At 33.3% G+C, this 25,849-nt stretch overlaps 3 protein-coding genes across 3 annotated transcripts; 2 read left to right on the top strand and 1 right to left on the bottom strand.

Moving 5' to 3' along the window:
- Window positions 1-17,011: 17,011 nt before the first annotated feature.
- Window positions 17,012-18,978, top strand: LOC145092914 (5'-methylthioadenosine/S-adenosylhomocysteine nucleosidase-like). The gene is made up of 8 exons (XM_079030913.1): window positions 17,012-17,159; window positions 17,238-17,301; window positions 17,680-17,771; window positions 17,908-18,014; window positions 18,110-18,184; window positions 18,286-18,360; window positions 18,459-18,551; window positions 18,673-18,978. The coding sequence occupies exons 1-8, from the start codon at window positions 17,099-17,101 to the stop codon at window positions 18,868-18,870; spliced, it is 765 nt and encodes a 254-aa protein (XP_078887039.1). The 5' UTR covers window positions 17,012-17,098; the 3' UTR covers window positions 18,871-18,978.
- A 396-nt stretch (window positions 18,979-19,374) lies between these two features.
- On the top strand, window positions 19,375-22,052 carry LOC145092896 (phosphoglycerate/bisphosphoglycerate mutase family protein). The gene is made up of 8 exons (XM_079030894.1): window positions 19,375-19,898; window positions 20,114-20,219; window positions 20,294-20,510; window positions 20,632-20,837; window positions 20,935-20,994; window positions 21,077-21,175; window positions 21,250-21,357; window positions 21,440-22,052. The coding sequence occupies exons 1-8, from the start codon at window positions 19,501-19,503 to the stop codon at window positions 21,812-21,814; spliced, it is 1,569 nt and encodes a 522-aa protein (XP_078887020.1). The 5' UTR covers window positions 19,375-19,500; the 3' UTR covers window positions 21,815-22,052.
- Window positions 22,053-22,178: 126 nt separating this feature from the next.
- LOC145092903 (Stress responsive A/B Barrel Domain-containing protein) lies at window positions 22,179-23,486 on the bottom strand. Its single transcript, XM_079030905.1, has 2 exons — window positions 23,311-23,486; window positions 22,179-22,601 (listed from the first exon to the last, which is right to left on the bottom strand). Exons 1-2 carry the CDS (start codon window positions 23,427-23,429, stop codon window positions 22,403-22,405), a joined length of 318 nt encoding a protein of 105 aa, XP_078887031.1. The 5' UTR covers window positions 23,430-23,486; the 3' UTR covers window positions 22,179-22,402.
- Window positions 23,487-25,849: the final 2,363 nt, after the last annotated feature.

The following is a 25,849-nucleotide window of genomic DNA, read 5'->3' as shown; positions in this document are numbered from 1 at the left end:
CATAGCAATGTCTTCCCACTTACCCATAGGCACAGGCAATGGTTCTAAACTCCCGTATGGTTTCTGATGTTGTGTCTTTACTCTCGCACAAGTCACACACTTAGCCACATACTTTGCAACATCAAGCTTCATCGTCGGCCACCAGTAATAGGGTTTCAGGTCCCTATACATTTTAGTGCTACCCGGATGAATCGAGTACATGGTCTTGTGAGCTTCTTCCATCAGAAGATCTCTAATTCCTCCGGACTTAGGTACCCAAATCCGATCTTGGAACACCTTCAGTCCGTGACTGTTTACACCGAATACCAACGTTTTGCCCAAAGTTCCTCCTTTCGGTCATTCTTTTCAGAAGCTTCCTCTTGAGCTTTCTTTATACTTTCTACAATGGTCGAGACAACTTCAATTCTCAACGCTCTTGGCCTTTTCCTTTCAAGATTGACTTTCCGACTGAGAGCATCAGCAACAACATTAGCTATATCAGGGTGGTAAAGTATCTCGCAGTCGTAGTCTTTGAGTAATTCTAGCCAGCGTCGTTGCCTCATATTCAATTCCTTCTGATTAAAGAGATATTGGAGACTCTTATGATCAGTGAAAAGTTTGCACTTCGTGCCAAAGAGATAATGCTTCCATATTTTCAGAGCGAAAACTACCGCTGCCAACTCCAAATCATGAGTGGGGTAGTTCTTTTCATGCTCTTTCAGCTGTCGAGACGCATATGCTATCACCTTTTCTCTTTGGGTCAAAACACAACCCAATCCAACCCCAGACGCATCGCTATAGACAGCGAAGTCTTCAACTCCATCGGGTAGAGAAAGTATCAGTGCCTCGCATAGCTTCTTCTTTAGCTTCTCGAATGCTTCTTTATGCTTCTCACTCCAAGCATAAATAGCTCCTTTGTGGGTCAAAGTTGTTAATGGAGTAGCAATCGAAGAAAAGCCTTGGATAAACCTTCGGTAATATCTGGCTAATCCTAAAAAGCTTCGAATCTCCGTGGGACTTTTTGGTTGTTCCCACTTCATCACAGCTTCAATCTTTGCTGGATCAACCATTATCCCTTCTTGGTTGACCACGTGACCCAAGAATTGGACTTCACGAATCCAAAAATTACATTTGGAGAACTTTGTATACAGCTTCTCCTTCTTCAAAACTTCTAACACTTCTTGCAAGTGTCTGCCATGCTCTTCTTGGCTTTTTAAGTAAATCAGAATGTCGTCTATGAACACTATCACGGATATATCAAGGAAAGGATTACAAACCCTATTCATTAAATCCATGAATGCTGTCGGAGCATTGGTTAGTCCAAACGACATAACCAAGAACTCGTAGTGTCCATATCTAGTTTTGAATGCAGTCTTCTCAATATCCCGCTCCCTTACTTTTAGCTGATGATATCCTGACCTTAGATCGATCTTCGAGAAATAGCTCGAACCTTGCAATTGATCAAACAGGTCATCAATTCTTGGCAACGGATATCTATTCTTTATTGTTGCCTTGTTCAGCTCTCGGTAATCAATGCACATTCTCATACTCCCATCTTTCTTCTTTACAAATAACACCGGAGCTCCCCACGGTGACGAACTAGGTCTAATGAAACCTTTGTCCAATAACTCCTGAAGTTGCATCATTAGCTCCTTCATCTCCGCCGGTGCTAATCGATAAGGTGCTTTTGCAATTGGCGTTGTTCCTGGAAACAAGTCAATACGGAATTCCACTTGTCTATCAGGCGGTAATCCAGGAAGATCTTCGGGAAATACTTCCGGATAATCACACACAACTGGAATATTCTGCATCACCTTATTTTCCTTCTTAGCATCAATCACGAATGCTAAATATGATGTACACCCCTTAGTCAAACATTTTCTGGCTTTCATCAATGAAATGATTCCAGAATTCACTCTGCATTTGCCCCATACACCATAAACGAATCTTTCCCAGGCGGGTTTACTTTGACTATTTTCTTCTTGCATAAAATTTCGGCGTCATTGGCGCTAAGCCAATCCATTCCCAAAACGATGTCGAAACCATTTAGTTCGATAGGCAATAATTCCTCGTGGAACTTATTCCCATTCAGATCAATTAAGATGTTTTTCATACGATGGCTAACCGGTACAAACTTGCCACTAGCAACTTCGACTAATAAGGCATTATCTAGTCTAACAACAGGCAAAGCTAGTTTTCTACCAAATTCATGCGATATAAAGGAGTAGTTGGCTCCAGAATCAAATAAAATTTGGGCAGGAAATTCGTTAACGAGAAAGGTACCTGAAGCGACATCAGCTTCATCTTTAGCAGCTTCCAGTGTCATCTGGAATGCTCTCGCCTTTGGCTTTGGTGGAATGTTGGGTCTAGCTGCCTCCTTCTTCTTCGGGCAGTCCCTCGACATGTGTCCCTCCTCACCACAACCATAGCAAACTTTCTTAGTGAGGGTACATTCATTGGCATAGTGCCCTGGCTTTCCACACTTGTAGCATGTGTTCGCCACCTCACATTTTCCATGATGCTTCTTCTTACATTTGTCGCACCATTTCGCTTCACCTCCACTTCCCCTCGAACCAGACTTCGAGAACTTGTTTTTCTTATTGGACCCTGAAGTTCCATCGAACTTCCTCTTTTCACCAACATCTATCCTTTCCAGAACATTTTCCTTCTGCTGGGCCTCCACATTCTTAGTTGCACGAACAGCCGTTTTCAGAGTAGTTGCCATCTTGACTGTCGGACCAAAGTCGGCAGGCAGTCCATTAGCAAACCTCTCAATCTTGGAGAGTTCCGTTGGCACTAGGTACGGAAACAACTTCATTTTCTCAGTAAATGCAGTAGCATAGTCATTTATGCTCATCTTCCCCTTCTTCAAGTTTTAGAACTCATTGTTCAGATCAATCAGATCTATCTCTGAACAATACTGCACCCTTAGTTGTTCCAAGAACTCCTCCCATGACATTTTCAGGGCTTCTCCTCGTGGCATAGTATCTGCCAACAACTTCCACCAACTCAAGACTCCAGTCTTTAGTTGTCTAACTGCAAAGACGGTCTTCTGTTTGTTGCTACAGTCGCAACTTTCAAATACCATCTCCATTTCGGAGATCCAATCCATTATCTCAACAGGCATTGGGCTTCCAGAAAGACTTGGCAGCTTGGCGCCCAAGAAGTTCTTGTACATTCGCCCATCCTTGTTGTTTCTCCTTTCCGGATCGTTCCTTCGTTCTCCTTGAGTCCCAACTTGACTCATAATGCGACTATTGTTCCCTTCCTCCGATTGCTCGGGAATCAATTCGGGTTCCTCAATAGGTATAATAGGTTCATCCCTATTATCATGCAACATCTGTCGCATCTCCTCCCTTTGTTCGGCTAGCATAGCCCGAATCATTGCTTGCACCGCAACCATTGTTATTGGTTCTGGTGCTGCTGCTACAACAGGTATTTGCTCAATAACTGGCGGTTGATTCCTGTTTTCATCCGCGTTTCCAACGCCACTCCTTGTTCTCACCATTTTTGATCTACACACCGAATAAGGTGAAATTAGATCCTCATCCACGATAGATATTCAAATCATCCTTATTACTCCGAAACGTTTACATGCTAGTTCTAATAACATAGGCATACGCTTAGAATCCTACACACATAAGGTTTCCAGATCCGGTCGGCAACAGACCGTATATCCGAACAATTAATATCATATATGGCAACATATAACATTTAGCACATAAAAGCATTTTAGGCAACTTTCCTAAAATAAACTAGTGCTCGTGTCTAAAATCCAACAGACACACATCTCAAAATTCCACTTAGCATTCTAAGTTTAAGTCTAGAAATCCTACAAATTCCTAGTTCGCTTAAACTAATGCTCTGATACCAATTGTAACATCCCAAAAATCACGGCCAGAAAAGACCGATTTTCATTTATGCTTTTAAATAATTTCAGAGTAAATCCTTTTGATTTGAAAGAGTCGCGGAATTTGTTCCCAAAACAAAACATGATAAAATAATATTTATCAAAGCATTTCATCAAGAGATGCATTTTCATTATATAATCAAAACTCGGGATGTCATGTTCCGATACAGACTATAAAGCATAGACGATAACATTACAAGTCATTCAACAAATATATACATATACAGACTTGTAAACAAAACAACTTGATGATTCAACCATCTTATGCCCTCGCGCCACTACCTGTAATACAATTAAAACTGAGTGGGTCAGGCTTGGGAGTCTGATGAGCATATAGGGTTTTCAACCTACAATAAATTAATTATATTTAATTTCACCAACCAATCACTATCCTGATTACCCATTCCCGTTATCCTCACTTTACGTCCCTAAAACAACATCTATCTCAAGGGACCTAATCTAGGATTTTCATCGGGACGGACATCACTGCTAAGGGGTTTCCTCAACAATAAATATCCTAAAGGCAACCATGAGGGGGATAGAGTACACCGGTGAACACATCGTTCACAACACCTACAGGTTATGAACCTGCTAGCGTTCCACTGGACTGTCTAGAAAGAGTCCGTGATCGTTATCCATACTCCGCTGAATAACTAGATCAACAACAACAACAACATCGAGGCCTCTCATCTTTTTATTACACACCAACTATCTACCCATGTTCTACCCAACATATTAGTAGATAAAAATATATATTTTCATACATAGTTTAAAACCTGTATAGCATTTTCATTCAATATATATTCCACATAACAGATGAGGCATACCCACATAACACGTATTTCATAGAAAGCAATTCAGATCTATGAGATGGAAGAGGGTGAATATACATTCATACACATAACAACAAATTATACACATAACATGTATTTCGTATAAAATACATCATAATCATGCGTTAGAAGAAAGTAACTACGCACTTACACATATAAACAACAATATACTTAATACACTCGAACCATACTTGTATTATTATCGTGTTTATGAAAGGTAGTATACACTCACTTGATCAGAAGATGATCGGACAGCACTACGACTTGCAGAAGTAGTAATCCACAGCAGATCTGGAAGATCTCTACAAAAATCGAACTTCTCGCTGGCAGAGCTTCGACTCGGGAACCGCACTTCTCAGGATTTTCGGGATCTCGGGACTTGCCTCGGGGCTCGAGAATAATACCGGGGCTTCGGGGTATTTCTGGCACGCAAAACGATGCAAAACGGGAGAGAGAAGAGAGAAAATGAACAAAAGAATCGGCTGCCCTCGCATCCTATTTATAGGAGGCTGGAGCCTCGCAGTACGCGGGGCGTACAGGTCCGAAACGTAATGGCATGCGTCATCCGAAGCCACTTACTGCGAGTGTCGACAACTTCGGAGTACGCGGGGCATACACGAGTACGCGGGGCGTACTTCGGATCGGATCGCTGACCCCCCTTCAGATAATACCGGATTTAAAGATTTAATTTAAATACAAAATATTTAATAAACTTCGGAAATTCATATCTTCTTCATACGAACTCCGTTTTCGACGTTCGTTATATCCACGCGTAGGTGAGACTACGCTCTACAACTTTCGTTTAGACTCCGTCGGCTAATTTTAAATTTATTTTTTATTAATTATTTTTAATAGGCCGGGACAGAAACTTTCGTTATAAATTCATAACTTCTTCGTTTGACGTCCGTTCTCGCCTAACTTTTTATCACTTCGATACCAACAACGAGACCTTCGATCCTCGTTTAGATTGCTTCGGCTAAAAACCGCTCGATCTCAAATCGAGTATTTCAGGCTGCATACCGCTAAGCCGAAACTTCGATAAATCATAACATCCTCGTACGAAGTCAGATTTGGGCGTTCTTTATATATTCGGAAACCTCGTTTCAACTACTACTGTAACAACGCAAATTTTTCAAACAAATTTTTTCATTTCAAAAGTAAAGTATTTTCATTCAAACAAAGCATAATTATTCCAAGTGTTATGTCAAAATACAATTCATAGAATTCCCAAGATCTCAAAACATCAATCAGTGTGTACACATCACGCCGGCGCCTTCCCACGGTCCTCGCTAGTACCTGAAACACATACATAACAACTGTAAGCATAAATACTTAGTGAGTTCCCCAATATACAACTTACGCACATACGCCTTTCTAGGCCCTGACCTTCCGGTCCACAACACAACGCCTTCCGGCCCATAACATATTCGCCTTCCGGCCCATACCTGATTGCCTTCCGGCCCACATAAACATACATAGCACGCATAACAATTAACTTACCACATATAGCACGTATATCACATATCATATCCGACCTTCCGGTCACACAGTCAAACCCTTCCGGGTACAGTATAGTGAGAAGACTCACCTCGTGAATGCTGAAAGCTAGCAAATCCTGAAATCACTCGTGCTCGATCCGCCGAGCTACAACTCCCTATAACATCATATATCCCTTATTAACACTTTTATCTTCTAAGTTAACTGACCCTAATAAGTCACACATAGGTCAACTCTGGTCAACGGTCAACTCAACCGGACTCGGCAAGTGCCATGGTGACTCGGCGAGTCTAGACGTCCTCCAATCCTCTAAGATTCCCCTTCTACTCGTCGAGCATCCTCCTTGACCCGACGAGTTACTCCTGGAAGAATCGCGGGGCCACCCCGACTCAACTCGCCGAGTCTGAAGAACAGCTCGACGAGTCCCAATTATTCTTCAAGCTACTCGCCGAGTCTGTTCATCGGACTCGGCGAGTCCATGCCATGCAACCGCTCAAACTGCTTCCTAAGGTCAGAACTGCTCCGACTATTCATTGGTCTGGCCTTCCTAGACTGATCCATCACGTAAGGTCCTCATTTCGGTGCTCATGATACACCCCAAGACTTATAATTTACATATTGACCTAAGGCATAAGGATTCCAATCCAAAACCTTCATCAATTCCCGAAATGCACAGGCATGGGACATTCTGGACCTCCAAAGGTCCCAATACAGGGTTCCAATCGCTTGGGGGACTAGGGTAACATACAATCTAGTCACAAAAGGGTTCCATAAACCCTAATTCTCTAAACACATCACCATAGCAGAGTATACTCGAATTCTTACCTGGATGATGTACTCTTCGTGTCCCCAATCCTCAGAATGTGACTCCCTTGCTGTTCCTTTAGCCAAGCCCTTCTCTTCCTTGCACAACAACTCCTTCAAAATCACCAATGGCCTCTAACCTTGCTCCAGATGCACACAATCGATTTAGGGTTCCTCTCAGAAGGCTAAAATGAACAATGACGGCCAATAAGTCCCTTTTATACGTCCCAAACCTGAGCGGTTAGGGTTTTCGCTAAACAGCGCAGACTCGCCGAGTCCATATCTGGACTCGTCGAGTCCAGTCGCGAACCCCCGACCAGGTCTGCGACCCTACTCGGCGAGTCTAGGCTCCAACTCGCCGAGTCCCCTCTTAAAACACCCCAAAAACATAATTTTAACAATACCTGAGATTCCGGGCTGTTACAACTACAACATTAACCAAAGATATCAAGTTTATCTTACACTTTAATTTTGACGCTTATTTTTATTCTTAATTAATCAAACCACATAATTAAGCAATTAAGCACAAAACACATAATACTCAAATAATACACTCTTATTATTTCAAAACGGGTTACAAAGGTTAACCTAGACTATTACATTGCTAAAAATGGCAAGCCCGGAAACACAGGCGTTACAAACATGCAATATGATTTGTATGCACATGAAATAAGTAATGAGAGCAAGGTAATAGCATTTAATCAGGTTCAATGACATATAAATCTTATGTACTCACCAATGGGTTGAATGACAATCCAAACCCAAAATATCTCCCCCTTATGCATACTAATTCCCACCTAAAGATTAACATTACAATACAAATTTTGCATTGTTAATGATTGTTGAGTAAGTAGTATCTCGTTCAAATAATAGGTAAAATTTAACAATCCACTATGGTACCAATGAGTATCCAATGCACTTAAAATAAAGTTAGTGCTCATATAGCAATAAGCCTACAAAATAATAAGAATAATGCCCATTGTTGCTAAGGTCATGTCAAAAATTGAAGTACAGGAATGAAATTTGTACAAAACGATGTAATCTAACTTTTCTTCAGCTGTACTCTAACCTCTCGTTAATCGTACTCTAAGCTATAAAAGGAATACAACGTATTTAAGCTGTATTCTAAATGAAACTTTTCTAATACGGGGATACTAATAACCGTATTTTATCTCCCTGTATTCTATTTCACTTTTCTAGTAGTGGATGGAGGAAGTGCATTGTGATAGAACTTTTCTTGAGGTGGGTCTACAAAAATCAGTAACCCTAAATTAACTAACACATCACAAACCAGTAACCCAATAACAAAATTAGTGAGACATACCTAGAAAAAATGGGAGTTGATGAACAGAGAGAGGAAGCTGGAATTAGGGAAATTGAAACTGTTAATCGATAGAACTAGGAGTCGGAATCAACACATGGAAATCAAATTCTCCTCCTGAAGACAGCAGGTCGTAGGTTACAGGCGGTGAAGGCGGTGGTCGTTGTGGAGGTCGGCAGCGTCAAGTACGAGCAAGCCAGAGAAAAGCATCGTTGAGATGATACCTTTCATCCTAATCTCGATCGTTCGAGAGAGAGAGAGAGAGAGAGAGAGAGGGTGAATGGAATGCGATTGTGAATGAGGGACGAGACCTAGCTTCAGAAGGTCAAAAAAAATTGGTAAACAGAACGACAAGTCACCCCATAGCTCCACCTATAGCGACGACCACGGTCGTCCCTTTAACCTTTGTCGCTATAGATAATTATTCTTGTAGTGAAAATGATGGAAATAAACTTTGATTTTAAATGAAAATTTTCATTTTACTTTTTCAATTAAATCAATTAAAAGCTGACCATAAATAATTTTTCCAATAAATGAATGATATTGCATTAAATAATATTTGATAAAATATGGCACAAAAATATAAGACAACATTAGGCTTTTTTTCATATCTATATAACAGCTCCAATGATCATTATTGTAATTAAATATTTATTTATAAATTTGTCACAAATGTCATGATTATGTCATCAAACTTTTATTTTCTTTAAGTATTGTAACTTTTTAATTAAAAATTGTTTATCATATATAAAGTTTGAATAAATCTAAATTTAATAAAAAGAAAAGAAAAGAAAAGAAAAATATATGTGATTTAGGCTAGAAGATGTCTGAAGATGTTTAAAGACACTGGTTCACATCTGCGCTAAGAAGAGGAGGTACATACTTTTTTAGGTCTGTAGTCTTTAAAAAAAATAAACAGTCTGAGAAGCCTAATATTTGCACGTGGTATGCGCGACGCAGACAAAAGATGCCAAGAATATCTGCAGACAAAAAAAAACAACACCTAAGTGTTAAAAATTAGGGAGAATTCTGTATATGCTCTTATTAAATATCAAAATATCATATTTACCCAACTTAATTTCCAAATATCATATTTATCCTTAATAAACTTTTAAAATATCAAATTTGTCGAAATCCTTATTATTAACATTTTAAAACATTTTATAATTATTTTAAATCTTTTTTTAACAAATTGACTATTATATTCAAGGTTGTCAAGATCGGAATCATATCTATGATCGTTTTTAGGTTTGCAAGATATGGATCGTAAGATCCTAAGATCTCACAAAATAAAATATATAATTTTAATTTATAATATTTATTCATGAAAAATATTTCAGACTTTAATTTTTCGTTCAAAAGTAATAAAAACTTCAAAATATTAGTCATAAGTCACAATAAAAAAATGATAAATGGTAGATTGGAAAAGGGTAAAAGACATAAAGTGGTAAAAAAATCATTTTCAAAAAAAATCAAGGGAAGGTAGGATTGGATCGGATCTCGATCCTACAATCCTACTTACGATCTTACGATCCTACCTACGATTCTACCCCAAATACGATCATTTTACGATCCGGATCGTTTTTCATACATAGGATCATATGATCGTACGATCCTACGATCAGGATCGCGATTTTAACAACCATGATTATATCCTTCTTTTTATTTTCTATTGAATTTATTAACTTTTAATTCATTGTCCACTTCACCATTATTCGGTTGAATATCCGATTTCGGCAACCATTAGGGTTTTGAATGTCGCATGTTATGTGTGTTGATCGTGACCATGTAAAGCGTTATATCTAAATAGTTCTATTGAACCTTTTTTCCATTTTATGATTTTTTTTAATGTTAGTTGATCTTTTATAATAATATATTGTTTTGGTATACTAATAATTTATATCTAACTTTATTTTGTTGGGTTTTTAGGATTAAAATAGGTTATTATCAGCGAATTAGGACTAGCCATGCAGCCACACCTTATTTGAGTTTGATGTGAAAGTAGTCCATGGAGTTTGTTCTACAAGTTGATAACAAAATTCTTCCTATAATATAATTGTTGGTGGATGATGTAAAGTGGAAGAGCCCATAAAATTTTCGGCGGAAATAGATCGGTAGAAATTCAAAATAACTAAAAGAAATATCTAATAGCCAATAGTATACAAGAGAGGTAAAATAGTCAACTTATAAAATATATATTTAAAAAAGACTAGAAAATGTTTTAAAATGTTAAAAATAAGGATTTGGCTAAATTTGATATTTTGAATGTTTATAAAGGATAAATATGATATTTACGAATTAAATCGGACAAATATGATATTTTAATGTTTAATAAGGGTATATATGAAATTCCTCCTAAAAATTATTAGCATGTGATCCAACCTTTAAATCGACACTTTCGGGTAAAATTGGAAAAAAAAAACAAATCTTGATAGAATATATATATATATATATATATATATATATATATATATATACATATATATATATATATATATATATATATATATCATAAAATCATAGCAATAATCTTAAAAACATATGCATTGGTGGGGAAATTAAAGCATGTTTACTGTTAATACTTTAACCACTCAAAATAGCTACCAGTCACACCTCCATCACTGGATAAATCAGAAAGTATCATCAAACCTTTCTTTGACAAAATTGTATAAATATAACACATGATTATAAAAAAAATAGAAATAAAAATGACATGGCGAAGAAATGTAATGCATTGTTTATAACAGATCAAAGAAGTTACATGAAAATATGATGATTTGCAACTTATATAGCGAAATTGGTTTTAACATTTCCTGCATTTGGCCAATCATGGTTAAATGCAAGAAATAGCATTGTTCTTTAATTTTTATGCTCATCAGAGTCAACTAAAACTTAAAATCTTTATAATCAGACGAATCAACTATAATGTAATTAAGTAGAGTCAGCTACAAGTTTATAATTTTGTTATTGAATTAGAAAAATTATCTTATTAACATGAGCTTTTCTCACGAAGGGTATTATGACCATCTAACTGAAAACTGCTCATAAACCATGATCAAATATAAAATTATGTTACTATCTGACGCTATAGATTAGGCATCTAAGACCTCAGCATCATTTAGAACAATCTTGATGTTCCTTTGTTTCCCCTTTGTAGAACCAAGGTAAGGCCAATGATGAATTTCATTTAGTAGCTAGATACTTAGATACATGCATATATATATATATATATATATATATATATATATATATATATATATCAGTTCTATAAAAAAGCCGAACAATATAATTTTTTGCTAACAGGTGATGTAAAAAGGTCTTTCCATTACTAGAATGATAAAAACATAGAATTCATGACATTGTCGTCTGCTATTAAAATGACACAACAAAGTTACCGTTCAAAATTTTGAAACTCTCAAATCACAAAATTCAAGGTTTTAAAAAAATCAACATTTTCTAACGAACTCATGAATTTTGAAACTTTCTTCCAATTGGGTATCTCTTATTTTCAATCTTTTTTCATAAGCAATAAATACCCAATCGAAACTTTCTTAAACAATAAACCGTCTTCAACCTTGGACATATACAAACTACAAATAGATTTAAAAGAAACATGAACATAAACACACATAATAGACACAACTATTCTGACTAACTCCATTTTATTTTATTCGTACTTACTTTAACACAATAGAGTGTGTATATGTAGGAACTAGATGCCCTCTTTTAGAAAAAAAAGCAAGGAAATAGACTTACATAAAACTCCTTCGCTATCAAAGAACTTACAAGGGAAAGTAATCACAAATTCGATATGTACCTTGTAGAACCCCATTGAAAAATTGCAACCAAAGTCAAACGGAATTTAACCTAATACATAAAACCTAATTTGCAAGAAAATATTTCTCATATCAGAGTTTACCTTACAAACCGATCATTAGGGTAGTTAATCAAGCCCTTAAATAAGCAGAGATCATTGTCAAAATAGGAAAAAAAATAGACATTGATTTTATGTTTAGAGCAGGTTACTTGCTGGAGCAATTGATAAATATCCCAAAAAAGCAGGGATTAAGTTATTGAATAGAAAACGGAAATTATTATTTAAATTTGATATGAGCGTCAATTATAATGGGCGGGAAAACGATTTGATAAGGGTCTAGAAATATGTCACGTGGTAGAGAATGGGGTTTAAAAAAGAGACATGTGGCAACTTAAGATTTCTTTTATTAAAAGAGAATATATATATATATATATATATATATATATATATATATACGAAATAAATACATATTATAATAAGTACTTTCATTTAAAAATAATAACAAGTGTTTTAAAACATTATTAATTTTATCAAAATATGACATTTGTCACTATTTGACATGGTAGAAAGATAAGTGAAAAAAATGGTAAGATGATATTTAATTTCTTTATTTTTATATTTTGACAAATTTCTTAACATTTTTGGTCCGCATATTAGCTTCAGTTTTCTTAACATCCTCCTTAATGAATGAAAATGAATTTCTCACATGTCATTCTCTCATGCATTATATCACATGTTATTTTTTCATAATTTTAAGATATTTGTTTTATACTTGTCATTTACTTCATTTTTCATTTTTCAATATATCATTAATTTAGACTCTATAAATTAAAGATACCATAATACTCTATAATAAATAAAGATTTTTTTTACCACTTGTCACACTCTCATTCAATTTGTCAAATCATTTTGTAGCTATTTTGAATTAATTCTTTTTTCACATGTCAAATTATGATTTTTTTTTTATTAAATTCCATATGTCATTTTATGAGTTTTTTTATTTATTAAATTTCATATAATATTTTAATGAAATAATTGCAATAAATATAGTAATAAATGGATATTAATTTCATTAATTAACTTACTTTTTAATTTCAAAATTCCCAAAATTAAAGATCATTAATTTCTTTTATTTATTTAAATTACTTTTTTAATTTAAAAGATAAAAAAACATTTCCATTATAATAATTCATTATTGTTTTTTTATAAATTCAAAGTTCTCAAATATTTTGAATTTTATATTTAGTTTTTTTTTTAAATTAACACATGTAATACATGGGCCTCACAACTAGTCTCTAATAAATGAATGTTTTTTTTTGTCACTTGTCACATTCTCATTCAAATTGTCAAATGTCATTTTGTAGTTATTTTGAATTAATTCTTTTTCCACATGTGTTTTTTTTTAAATAAATTTCATATAATATTTTAATATAATAATTCCAATGAATGTAGTAATAAATGAATATCAATTTCATTAATGAACTTACGTTTTAATTTCAAATTCCCAAAATTAAAGCTCATTATTTCTTTTATCCTCTCTAATAAATGAAGATTTTTTTGTCATTGGTCACATTTTCATTCAATTTGTCAAATGTCGTTTGGTAGTTATTTTGAATTAATTCTTTTTACATATGTTATTTTATGAGTTTTTTTCCTTATTAATAAATTCCACATAATTTTTAATGTAATAATTGCAATTAATATAATAATAAATGAATATCAATTTTATTAATGAACTTACCTTTTAATTTTAAAATTCCCAAAATTAAAGCTCATTATTTCTTTTACCCTCTCTACTAAATGAAGGTTTATTTGTCACTTGTTACACTCTCATTCAGTTTGTCAAATGTCATTTTGTAGTTATTTAGAATTATTTTTTTTTCATATATCATTTTATGATTTGTTTTTCTTTTTTAATAAAATCCACATAATTTTTAATGTAATAATTGAAATTAACGTAATAAAAAATGTATTTAACTCGATTAATGGTATAAAAAGACAGTTTTATACTAGAATCTTCATAAATCATAAATAAAAATAATTTATTTCTTTTGGTAAGTCTTTAATGTATTTATTATGTATGATATGATTGATATGAGATATCATGTGTGTGCTTTCTAATTAGGAAGAATTAACATTTATAATTATAATAATATACTCCTTAATTAATGATCGAATATGTAGGGTAACTGTGGAACAAATTTGGCTCTCTAAAAATTATAAATACCTAATTTTATGAAGGATTGCTTCAACTCATTGTTAAACCAAGAGAAATCGATATAAAAACACACAAATGCCAATCATGAAGCTTGTTAACAAGTATGCTATCCTTTTAATACTTATCACAATATCAATCGCAACAAAAGCATCAATCGCAACAACAGGTAACTTATACATCAAATTTTTTTCGATTTAGTGTGTTTTTATATCACAAATTGCTTAATTATGTCATTTGTTTTTTAGGTGATAGGAATATCAATAGGAAAATGAACATTAAGGTTTGTCACAACTTTTCAACAATGCCAACTGGCTGTCAAGATGGGAAGTGCAGCAATTATTGTCGAGACTTGAAGGGGGATTTTACATACGGAAAATGTTCTGATCCTTACACATGTGATTGTCAATATGTTTGTGGCTAAAAAACGTGGTTTCATTTATAATAGTTCCGTTAAAAATAAAATTGACTTTGTAATCTATATGTGTAATGCTTAGACCTTTTTTAAAATTTAACTACTCATTTATCGAGAAGGTTATTTCATAAAATATCTAATTTAGTTTTTAAATATTTTATTAAAGACAACTAGTTTTAATTTCATTAATATATATATATATATATATATATATATATATATATATATATAATTAAATTAAATCTTCTATGTAGGTGCCTCCTTATTGTTTTGGCTCAGGCCTAAATTTGGGCCGACCTTTTTAACTTAGAGGAAGTTATTTGTTGGAGCAATAGATAAATATCCCAAAAAAGCAAGGATTAAGTTATTGAATAGAAAATGGAAATTATTACTCCCTCCGTCCTAAAGTTATTGTCCACAGACAAAAAACAGACAGATTAAGGAAATATTAATTACCACCAACTTTATATAATAAAATGACAGTTTTGTCCTTACTTTACATTTAATGTTCCATTAAATGCTTAGTTGGTTAAGTAACAATAAGGGGTATTTTGGTAAAAATGTTATTTATTTTTAGAAGTGGACTATTATTTTGGGACAAACCAAAAATAAAAGATGGACTATAATTTTGGGACGGAGAGAATATTTAAATTTGATATGAGCATCAATTATAATGGGCGAGAAAACGATTTGATAAGGGTCTAGAAATATATCATGTGGTAGATAATGGGGTTTAGAAAAGAGACATGTATCAACTTAAGGTTTCTTTTATTAAAAGAGTGTATATATATATATATATATATATATATATATATATATATATATATATATATTACATGTTAAAGATATAATGAGTAAATTAAATTTTCAACATTTATTATGTATTAATAAATTTTTTAAAATAACTAAAACGATTGCTGCAGAATCAATCTTACATACATAAAATAAATAGTAAAAACATTTAAACCTATATATATATATATATATATATATATATATATATATATATATATATATATATATATATATATAACATGTATTTTTTGTTTGAATATGCATTATATACGAAATAAAATGCATATTATAATAGGTGCTTTCATTTAAAAATATAAAAAAGTTCGTTTTTGAAGATATACATACGCATTTTAAATATATAAGGGGATTAAAAATCTTTTTTGTAAAAAGACTTTTTAAGGTAAAAACCAACTTTTCCTTTTATATAAAAAGTTATTTTAAAATATCTTTTTGATTAGCTAAACATCTTTTGGCCATATTTTGATTTATTGGAAAATTCAAAAATCATATGTTATTTTAAAAACAATCTAAAACACGCTCATAATTATGCATTTTAAAACGGTATTAGTTTTTGAAATTTTATAAAAGTATTTAAATATTACCCACCTGTAAGATAATATCTTCGATACGCCTTTGCTTCATTGTTTTTGTTTAAATCTAGATTTCACTATGTTTATATGTGGAGTTTCATACTCGGTTTTTTTTTTTATTCTTTCTTCTTTTTTTTTGGAACTAATTCATTGTGCTTCATCTTACATTTGTGTTTATGTGTTTTTGGAATCGATTTTAATTTAGAAATTTGATAGGTGCTAGAGTTTTAGAAACCAATTAGATATGTGATTGTCAGTCAAAATAATATCTATTGAACGACATTTATATGAATTTAATGATAAATTATGTATAAAAATTGAAGTGGATAAATATAAATATATAAACAAGTTTTAGTCTATAAATCAATTGGCCCTTAAAAAAACGATGGAAGTTAACTTTAGAGTAAATTACACGACTGGTCCCTATAGTTTGGGGTAATTTGCATTTTTTATCTCTAATTTATTTTTTAACTTGAAAGGTCCCTACAGTTTGATTTTATTGCTCGCTTGGTCCCTATCTTATCTAAAAAGACTATTTTAGCCTTGATTTTTTAATATATTTAAAAAAAACACATCTCCAATCCTACTTTCACCTCACCTTAGCTTAGCTTACCTATCCATCTTATTTAAACAAATTAAAAAATCAATGGCAAAATAGTCTTTTTAGATAAGACAGGAGCCAAACGTGCAACAAAAATAAACTGTAGGGACCTTCCGAGTTAAAAAAGTAAGTTTGGACCAAACGTGCAAATTAACCCAAACTATAAGGACCATTCGTGTAATTTACTCTTAACTTTATTTAGATCAAAAAACGCTGTATACGGCGTTCGGCGGTATAAACAGTCGAGGATCCGTCTACCTCAAATCCATAGACCGAGAAGGAAAAAGCCATAAACTTGAATAGGAAAAAACTGAGGCTGCCATGGCTACACTTCCTCTTGGAGATGACAAACGCCCGATTACAACGATTCTCATTTTCGCTGGTAATCCCTAGTTTCTCTCTACCTCCATGTCTGTCCTTTATGTTATTATAACATCGATTGAATGGATATGAACGGCAGCCATGGATTCAGAAGCGCTTCCGGTTGTCGAACACTTCAAGCTTTCACGAGATGATGGTACTTTGTGAGTTTCTCTATTTCTCGCCCGAATTCTTCTCAATCAATAAATGTATGTTGCTTTGACGCTCACCATCTACTTCCTAGTTTGAAGTTTGAACTCCGATTTGCCAACTGTTTGAAAGGTTTTATGATCCTTTTCACTTTCCCCTGAGGATCTCATCCAATTACTTTATCATTTTTGAATTTTAGAACTTGCAAATTGTTTTTAATCGACTGTAGCGTTCCTTATTTGTTCCTCATTCCTATTTCAGTTAATCAAACCATGGGAACTCTTTAACCATTGAGTCGTAACCATTTCTGTTTGATACTGTTGAAGATCAATGGACTCTAGATTATGAATACAAGTTACACTTAATAAATCATTGGCATGAAACTATTTCAGGTTTCCATTAAATGTCCCTTGGATCAGATATCATGGTTGCTACAAGGATCTTAATCTAAATGTCATTTATCCAGGGAAAGACCCCGACTTTGGTGTGTGTTTACTTTCCTATTTCGTTTCTTGTTTCAACTGCTTTCTTTCATAAATCTCAGCACACCATTCATAACACAGACCATAGATGAGTATGAAATTACTAAAATACCCTTTTTATACCTTCCTCCTTCTCAGGGATCAACAGTGTAGGCACAGTTCCTGCATCTCTTGTGACTTATGCTTCTATTCAAGCACTGAAACCTGATCTTTTAATAAATGCTGGCACTGCTGGTGGCTTTAAAGTATAATTTTTTTTCCTTTGTTTTATATTTTGTAATTTAGATTGTTTATTACATCTACAAATTTGTTTCTCATCTTTTTTTTTTTTTTTTATCAGGTGAAAGGAGCATGCATATTTGATGTGTACCTAGTATCAGATCTTGCATTTCATGATAGACGGATTCCAATTCCAGTATGTATTGATTGTTTATTAAACATGTTGATTAATGTAATAAAATCTTTCATGTAATAATGTTTTTAATGTTTCATGTTTGTCTTTTTTTGTAATCACAGGGTCCTGATAGATATGGAATTGGCTTACGAAAGAGTTTCCCCACACCAAATCTTGTGAAAGAGCTTAATCTAAAAGTAACAATCTACCAAATTCTGTGAAAAATAAGGTCAAATAATCTTTATTTTGTTTTCTAAACACATTTAACATCTTAAAATATATAAAAATCTCACAGGTTTGTAAATTATCTACGGGAGATTCTTTAGACATGTCTCCACAAGATGAAAAATGTATCTTGGCCAATGATGCAATAATTGTAGATATGGAGGTACATCATTTCATTAATTCATTCCGACCATTTTTTGTTTTATATAATATTTGTCACGTTTTTTTTTAACACCTAATGTTTTATCTTGATTTGAACATATGTTATCTTGAAATAAATTCAGGGAGCAGCATTGGCTTACGTGTCTAGTCTCATGAAAGTCCCTTCAATATTTATAAAAGGTGTATCAAATTTTGTTGATGGTGAAAAGTCGATTCATGAAGAATTTAAAGAGAATTTACAAGCAACTGTTGTGGAAATTCGTGATGTAGTTGCACGGGTTGTTGAATTTATTAATGGTAAATGTCTTTCTGAACTATGATTGGTTTTGGTTTTTTTTTTTATTAGAAATTGATTGATTGATTGATAAGTCAATTTGTTTAAACTGATTTGTAATCTGTAATATTATTGTGGATATTTTGGTTTTAAATTTAAATTGTTTTGTAATCTGTATTATTGGGGATATTTTGGGTTAAGTACACCCACTGATATGAATCAACAACTACTTATGTCTAGAAGGTAAAATAATAATTTTGGGCTTCTAATGACTAAACGACTATAAAACCTTATGAATTAAAGAAAATTATTATTATTATTATTATTTTCTACAAGCTAAAAAACGGTTTTATAAAAATGAAAAAGCGATATTTCACTATTTTCTTTCTTCAAATTTGCTAATTTGTGTGGATCATATATATTTTTGAAGAGATCATTTTTTTTGTTGGAACCTAGTCAATTAGGTAGTCCGTGGTGAGATAAAATTTAATAATTATCTTATGAATTTATAATATTTGCATTCGATATAAATTATCTTTTTCTTAAATAATGATTTTCTTAAAATCTGATAGGCGTGTGAAAAAACACAAAAATTGATAGGTATTCTGTGATATTGCTCCGATAGAAGCAACGGTAACCATACAATTCTTATTACTGTTTTTAACCGCCAAAAACGATGCTCTTCGCCGGAGTTCCTCTAGTCGGCGGCGGCGACCAACTCCTCCTCCACTGTAGGAGCCCAAGACTACTCTTCCACACCTTCAAACCGATTGTAATTAGTCCTTTCATAGTTCGATCATCCTCATCAAGCATAAAAGAACTCGACACTTCATCATCATCGGAGGCGGAAGATGACCGGAAATTGAGTTCCACGCTTAGCGGTTCAGTCTCATTCCCTCCGGTTAAGGTTGCAAAGCGAGTGGTTTTGGTGAGGCACGGACAAAGCACGTGGAATGCAGAAGGTAGGATCCAAGGGAGCTCCGATTTCTCGATTCTTACTCAGAAAGGAGAGGCTCAAGCCGAGACATCCCGCCAAATGCTTATCGATGACTCATTTGATATATGCTTCTCCAGGTTTTTATGCTCTTTGATTTGGTATCGCATGATAGCTTAATGAAATTAGGGCTTGGAATTATAAAACGATACTCGTGTGGTTACAAAATTAGAATTACATTCTGATTGTCACAGCAATTAGTATAAACCCTGGACTTAAATATCAGTATGAATTCAGTTTGTGATTCCACAAACAGTCGATTCAGATTTATGAAATGAACATTTCAAACTTGCAGTCCCTTGAGAAGATCAAAAAGAACTGCTGAAGTCATATGGGGTTCTCGACAAGAGGAAATCCTCACTGATTCAGACTTGAGGGAGATTGACCTATACTCATTTCAAGTTAGTTTCACTTCTCACGAGCATCTTTGTTTGAAGATTAGATCAGTATCATAGAATTCTTTTCTGTACTCTAGGGTCTCCTAAAGCACGAAGGCATATCAAAATATGGTGAAGCTTTTGCTCAATGGCAAAAAGACGCTCCAAATTTCAACATAGATGGTCATTATCCCGTAAGAGAATTATGGGATCGTGCTTCAAACTGCTGGAACAAAATCTTAATCCATGACAGCAGATCTGTTCTTGTGGTTGCTCATAATGCTGTTAATCAAGCTCTTGTTGCTACGGCAATGGGTACATGTTCTTATGTTCTCATGTTCTTATGTTCTTATGTTCTTCCTCTTTCATGTATTTCAATTTCTATAACTCTACATCATAAGTTTACAAAAATTCTTGTTTATGTAATAATCTTCAGGTTTAGGAACAGAGTACTTCAGAATTTTACTTCAAAGCAACTGTGGTGTAAGTGTGCTAGATTTTGTCCCACACCCTGAAGGTGGATCTCCATATATATGTCTTAACAGATTAAATCAAACTCCAAGCTCCCCCATTGCTTCTGGAAGCTCTGCAGGAAGGAAAGCTAGTAACCGAATTGTACTTGTCTGCCATGGAATCCCTGAGGTAATATTAATATTAATAAATAAATCAATCTGTGAAAATATTTTTAGTTTGTTTTCTAAATCTCCCTAATTTGGTTTTCTTGAGATTTTTTTAACAGGGTACTGATTCTGAATCTGATAACGGTGACATGCCTATGGACATGCTTGGAACTATACAGGTTTTCCTGTAATTTGATAATATGCAAAAGGGTATTATGGTATTTATGGTCTGATTAATACGTTGTTTTATGTAAATGGTAGTCACAAAAAACAGCAGAATTGCTTCTTGATTTGAAGGTGAAATCAATAGTGAGCAGCCCTAGAATCGCGCCAACCGAAACCGCTAATGCAATCGCTCGTGTAAGTCTTTATAGGGGCATTTGCGTCTTTTTGTATATAGATTAGTCTGAATGGGAAAATGCACGTGATTGAAGGTTCAAGAAGCTGCTGATTGTTTAGGTGCTGATTGTGTGCCAAGATATGTAGAAACAAAGCAGATGAAAGAACTTGACATTCAAGACATTCTTAATCGTTCAAAAAAGGCAAGTAAATTGCAAGAAATAGTTTATTTCTTTCTATTACAAACAATTTTTTTTTTTTTTTTAATTTTTTGTTTTTTAATAGGAATCGATTAAGGCATTAAGTCTAGAATCGGGGTGGGTGAAAGAAATTGAAGAGGGATTATTGAGGGAAATATGGGAGAAATCAGGGATAGCGTGGAAATCGGTGTTAGATGAGTTATGTAACGAATCTGAAGCAGAAAACGTCGTCGTAGCAGTTGGAGATCCGATTGTTAACATCGGGTTATTAGGTCATTGTTTAAACCTAACGAACGAGTGGATGGGATCGTTTCATCTGGACGCCGGTAGCATTAGCGTCATCGATTTCCCCGATGGCACCGCCGGAAGAGGCGTTGTCCGGTGCATAAACTACACCGCTCATCTTGGACGGTGGTCGATCCCCATCACTAGACCTACGCAAGACGATGAAGAATTCTAGGCTCGATAATGTTTGTAAATGCGAAGAAAATATTGTTCTAGTGAAAATAAAGCCACTGTAAAATCGAAAATAGTGTTTTTTTTTTTTTTTTAATCGTCCAAAGATGTTGTCATGAAAGTATGAAACGTCCATATCGTCCAATACGACATGAGAGTGAAAGGGCATATAGAAAATGTTATTGTCACCACATTAACTCCTTCCGATGTGTCAAGGTTATCACTTTGTGTCTTTGATGTTCTTTCAAATCTTTTTCTAAATGCGAACAATCTAAAATTGCCAATCCACATGTTTCAAAGCAGCCAATTTTAAGCAAGATAATTACAACCATAATACACATATTATTATTCTAATTAAATACATGGAATACACCAATATATCTTGTGCATTGAAAATTGTAATTATTCCGAACCGGTCCATCTTGGTTCATTCAAGAATCCACAAGAGTTCCTCATACAATAATCAAATCTCAAAAAAGAAAACCACACATAAAACTAGAACACATAGACTTCACATAATAAAATTTCTTAATTCTTCCGATTTAGAAAACCTCTAAATCGTTTCAAATTGTCAAATACTCATGCACACCAGCTACTGTGGGGTCTTGAAAGCAACAACCGGGAAATCAAGAAGCACAATCTTTTCGATTGCGGCTGAAAATGTGGCCGAGAATTGCATGTGATTTGGGTGAGTTTGGAAAGCAGTGAAATCATCTTTGGAGCCAAATGTCATCATGAAAGCATGTGTGAATCCTTGCCTTAACATCTCCATACTTTCAATATCCTTTCCCCTGTTACATTGAGTATAATAAGGTTTGTTAGGATTATTTGGAAAACCTAGTTTCTAACTGAAAACTACCTGATAATTGTAAAAGTAGTTGAAAAACTAGTTTCTAAGAGTTTAAGTCATTAAGGCTAGGGATGTGTGAATGCATAAAGGGTCATTTGATTCACTTAATCCATTAAGACATGATTCATGTATAAAAATAGAATGTTTTGAAAAAGTAGTTGAAAAAGCTAGTTTCTAAGAGTTTAAAGCTTCTAAGAGTTTAAGTCATTAAGGCTATGGATATATGAACGCAAAAAGGGTCATTTGATCCACTTAATCCATTAAGACATGATTCATGTATAAAAATATAACATTTTGCAAAAGTAGTTGAAAAAGCTAGCTTCTAAGAGTTTAAATCATTAAGGCTATGGATGTGTGAATGCATAAAGGGTCATTTGATCCACTTAATCCATTAAGACATGATTCATGTAAAAAAAATGATGTTTTGTAAAAATAATTGAAAAATTAGTTTCTAAAAGTTTAAATCATTAAGGCTATAGATGTGTGAATGCATAAAGGGTCATTTGATCCGCTTAATCCATTAAGACATGATTCATGTATTCACTTAAAAAGAAACATATCTATATCTATATCAATTAAGTCGTAAAAAGAAAAGAAAGAGTTTCTTAATTGTATTTAATGCATTAAAAGTTGTATATCAGTAGACTTACCAAACAAAGGATTTAACAATATCAACTTGAGAAACAAGCTCCTCCAATCCTTTGATAATATCCTCCACCACCACCTCTTCCTTGAACTTAACCACCACCAAGTGTGTGAACTCCGCCATCTGCCACCGCAATCCACCACCACTATGTGTGTTTATATATACTCAAACACACAAACTCAGGCTCCTACATATACCATGTGACACACACACTGACACACACATATGAAGGTTGAATTATTCTTTGTGTGTACAACATCCAATGCACGAAAAGTAAATGTACAAGTGGGCACGGCACCTCAATTCACGACCCACAAGTCAGCACTTCCGTCGCTGCGTCCCTACAGTCAACCCACCGACACCATTGTCGGAATCATGACAAAACTTCAATGGGGGGATATCTCTGGCTAGATATGTTTTGTTTTCTTGTACTTTATGCTTTACTACTTGTACAATCTTGACTTGGTCAATCTCTATTTGTACCTGGTTCATACACCAACTCGTTCTCATTAACCGATTAACGGGAATATAAACATAATTAATGCTTTCATAATTTTTAACTTTGAATAAGAAAATGAATTTTCTGTTTTTAAAATCAGTTCTTAATTAGTCTTTTTTATATTTAGGTAGATGATTCACAAAAGTATCAACAATGGTAGAATCAACCCTAGACCAATGTTATTAATAAGAATTTTCGCCACACTAACCTCTAATTTGATGTGGTAACTTCTTTCAACATTCTTTTTATAATTTTAACAAATTTACTTTCAACTATCTAAACTATTTAATAATCTCATAATTAAATTTGTTGTTTTTTAAATACATATCTTATTTGAAAATATTTTAATAAAAAATATTACTAGGCAATAATATTTGGGATATTAACTAAAATAACTCTTATAGACAAGGAAATTAACAAAAGAAATTTTTTATTTCATAATTTTAAAAAATAACTATTTTTTTCTCTAAAGACCGCATTCTAAACTAATTATATTTGTTCTAGAGTTGGTGGTGGTTACTGACATGTTACATAAAAGTATTTTGGAATCTGACATTGTTACGTTCTGAACTAACACAAATACAATGAATGTACAAATATTCCAAAATGTTGTTATGGAGTTGCAAAAATCATTCTTTCTATATCCACTCTTAGTCTATTTTGAAGATTTTTTTTAGAAATTGTTTACAAAATTTTGACATCTAGATGTGTATTATTGAAAAAAATCATTTTTTCTATATCCATTCTTAGTCTATTTTGAAGATTTTTTTTAGAAATTGTTTACAAAATTTTGACATCTAGATGTGTATTATTGAAAATGAGTACTAACACAAATACAATGAATGTACAAATATTCCAAAATGGAGTTGCAAAAATCATTCTTTCTATATCAATTCTTAGTCTATTTTGAAGATTTTTTTTTTAGAAATTGTTTACAAAATTTTTACATCTAGATGTGTATTATTGAAAATGAGTATTGTAATCATTTATCCAGACTACAAGTTTGTAGTGGATGACAATGAGCGCAAATTGACGGTATATGTGTTATATTATTCCATATTACATATGTTATGATGTGGATTTAACCAACCATGTCAACTTTTTAGATTGGTTACCTTAGTTGTTTGAAGTAATCAAATATGTCTTTGATCAAATATAGTTATTAAGTTTAATAACAACAATGATGTCAAAATTTTCTTAGTATTGTCACTAGTATGTCTCATAATACAATATAATTGTTTGTTGTTAATCATGATCTAGAAAATAGTGTTAATCGATTTGCAAAGGAAAATCATTATAGTGGCAGTAGGTCATATGGTGCCGAAAGTAACCAAATATGTAATTTATAAACAGTAACACTAAATCAAATTCCTTGTTACAATTGGTTTGTATATGTGGATGATCTTAGGTTAAAGGTAAACTTGTTGGTGATGATGGTCTAACATTTGACGGTAATGAATCGACAATTAATTAGGCAAAATTAATGAGGTTAGATGGTGACGTGAACTTACTTCCATACGGAAACATGGTGGAAAAAACTAGTGTTTTTTAGAATATGATGATATGACATTAAATCAAATGAGGAGGAAACTAATCCCCAAAAAACGATGTAAGGATAATTACCCATATTAATTTTCTAATTCTGAAGAAACAAATAATCCTTATTGGGAATGCCTAATTGTTACTATTGCCGAATTGTCAACTGAAAAACATTAAGTTTCACTAGCCCACAGATCCTCTTCATATATCAAGTTGTTACAATTATGCAAAACCAAAAAAAAGATCTAAAGCTAACATTAAGAATGAAATGTGTTGATGAGAGACATCATATTAAAGTCGTCAGATATTCAACATAATAGAGGTTTGAAGTAGTTTTCTTTGTTAGAGATTGTAAATGGTGACTAAGAGCTATAAAGATAAGATTATGACAATTTTTCAAGTCACAAATTAGTGGAAAACCACTTGCTCAAACACTCAATGCACGCCCATAATCACAAAGCCAAAAAGTGTTTGGTTACTTCTAGAAAAATATATTGGTTGATAG

Source organism: Lactuca serriola, chromosome 1 (assembly GCF_051521515.1).
Source record: "Lactuca serriola cultivar US96UC23 chromosome 1, Lser_US96UC23_V15, whole genome shotgun sequence".
Lineage (NCBI taxonomy): Eukaryota > Viridiplantae > Streptophyta > Magnoliopsida > Asterales > Asteraceae > Lactuca > Lactuca serriola.
The sequence above is the reverse complement of the archived record's forward strand: the minus strand, read 5'-3'. Positions and strand labels throughout refer to the sequence as shown.

Coding starts and splice junctions, on each gene's coding strand:
- LOC145092914 (XM_079030913.1), top strand. CDS start 17,099: ATGGCTACACTTCCTCTTGGAGATGACAAACGCCCGATTACAACGATT. Junction 18,015..18,109: donor GCACTGCTGGTGGCTTTAAA/GTATAATTTTTT, acceptor TTTTTTTATCAG/GTGAAAGGAGCATGCATATT. Junction 18,185..18,285: donor ATAGACGGATTCCAATTCCA/GTATGTATTGAT, acceptor TTGTAATCACAG/GGTCCTGATAGATATGGAAT.
- LOC145092896 (XM_079030894.1), top strand. CDS start 19,501: ATGCTCTTCGCCGGAGTTCCTCTAGTCGGCGGCGGCGACCAACTCCTC. Junction 20,220..20,293: donor TTGACCTATACTCATTTCAA/GTTAGTTTCACT, acceptor TCTGTACTCTAG/GGTCTCCTAAAGCACGAAGG. Junction 20,511..20,631: donor TCTTGTTGCTACGGCAATGG/GTACATGTTCTT, acceptor AATAATCTTCAG/GTTTAGGAACAGAGTACTTC.
- LOC145092903 (XM_079030905.1), bottom strand. CDS start 23,429: ATGGCGGAGTTCACACACTTGGTGGTGGTTAAGTTCAAGGAAGAGGTG. Junction 22,602..23,310: donor ATTGTTAAATCCTTTGTTTG/GTAAGTCTACTG, acceptor TCAATGTAACAG/GGGAAAGGATATTGAAAGTA.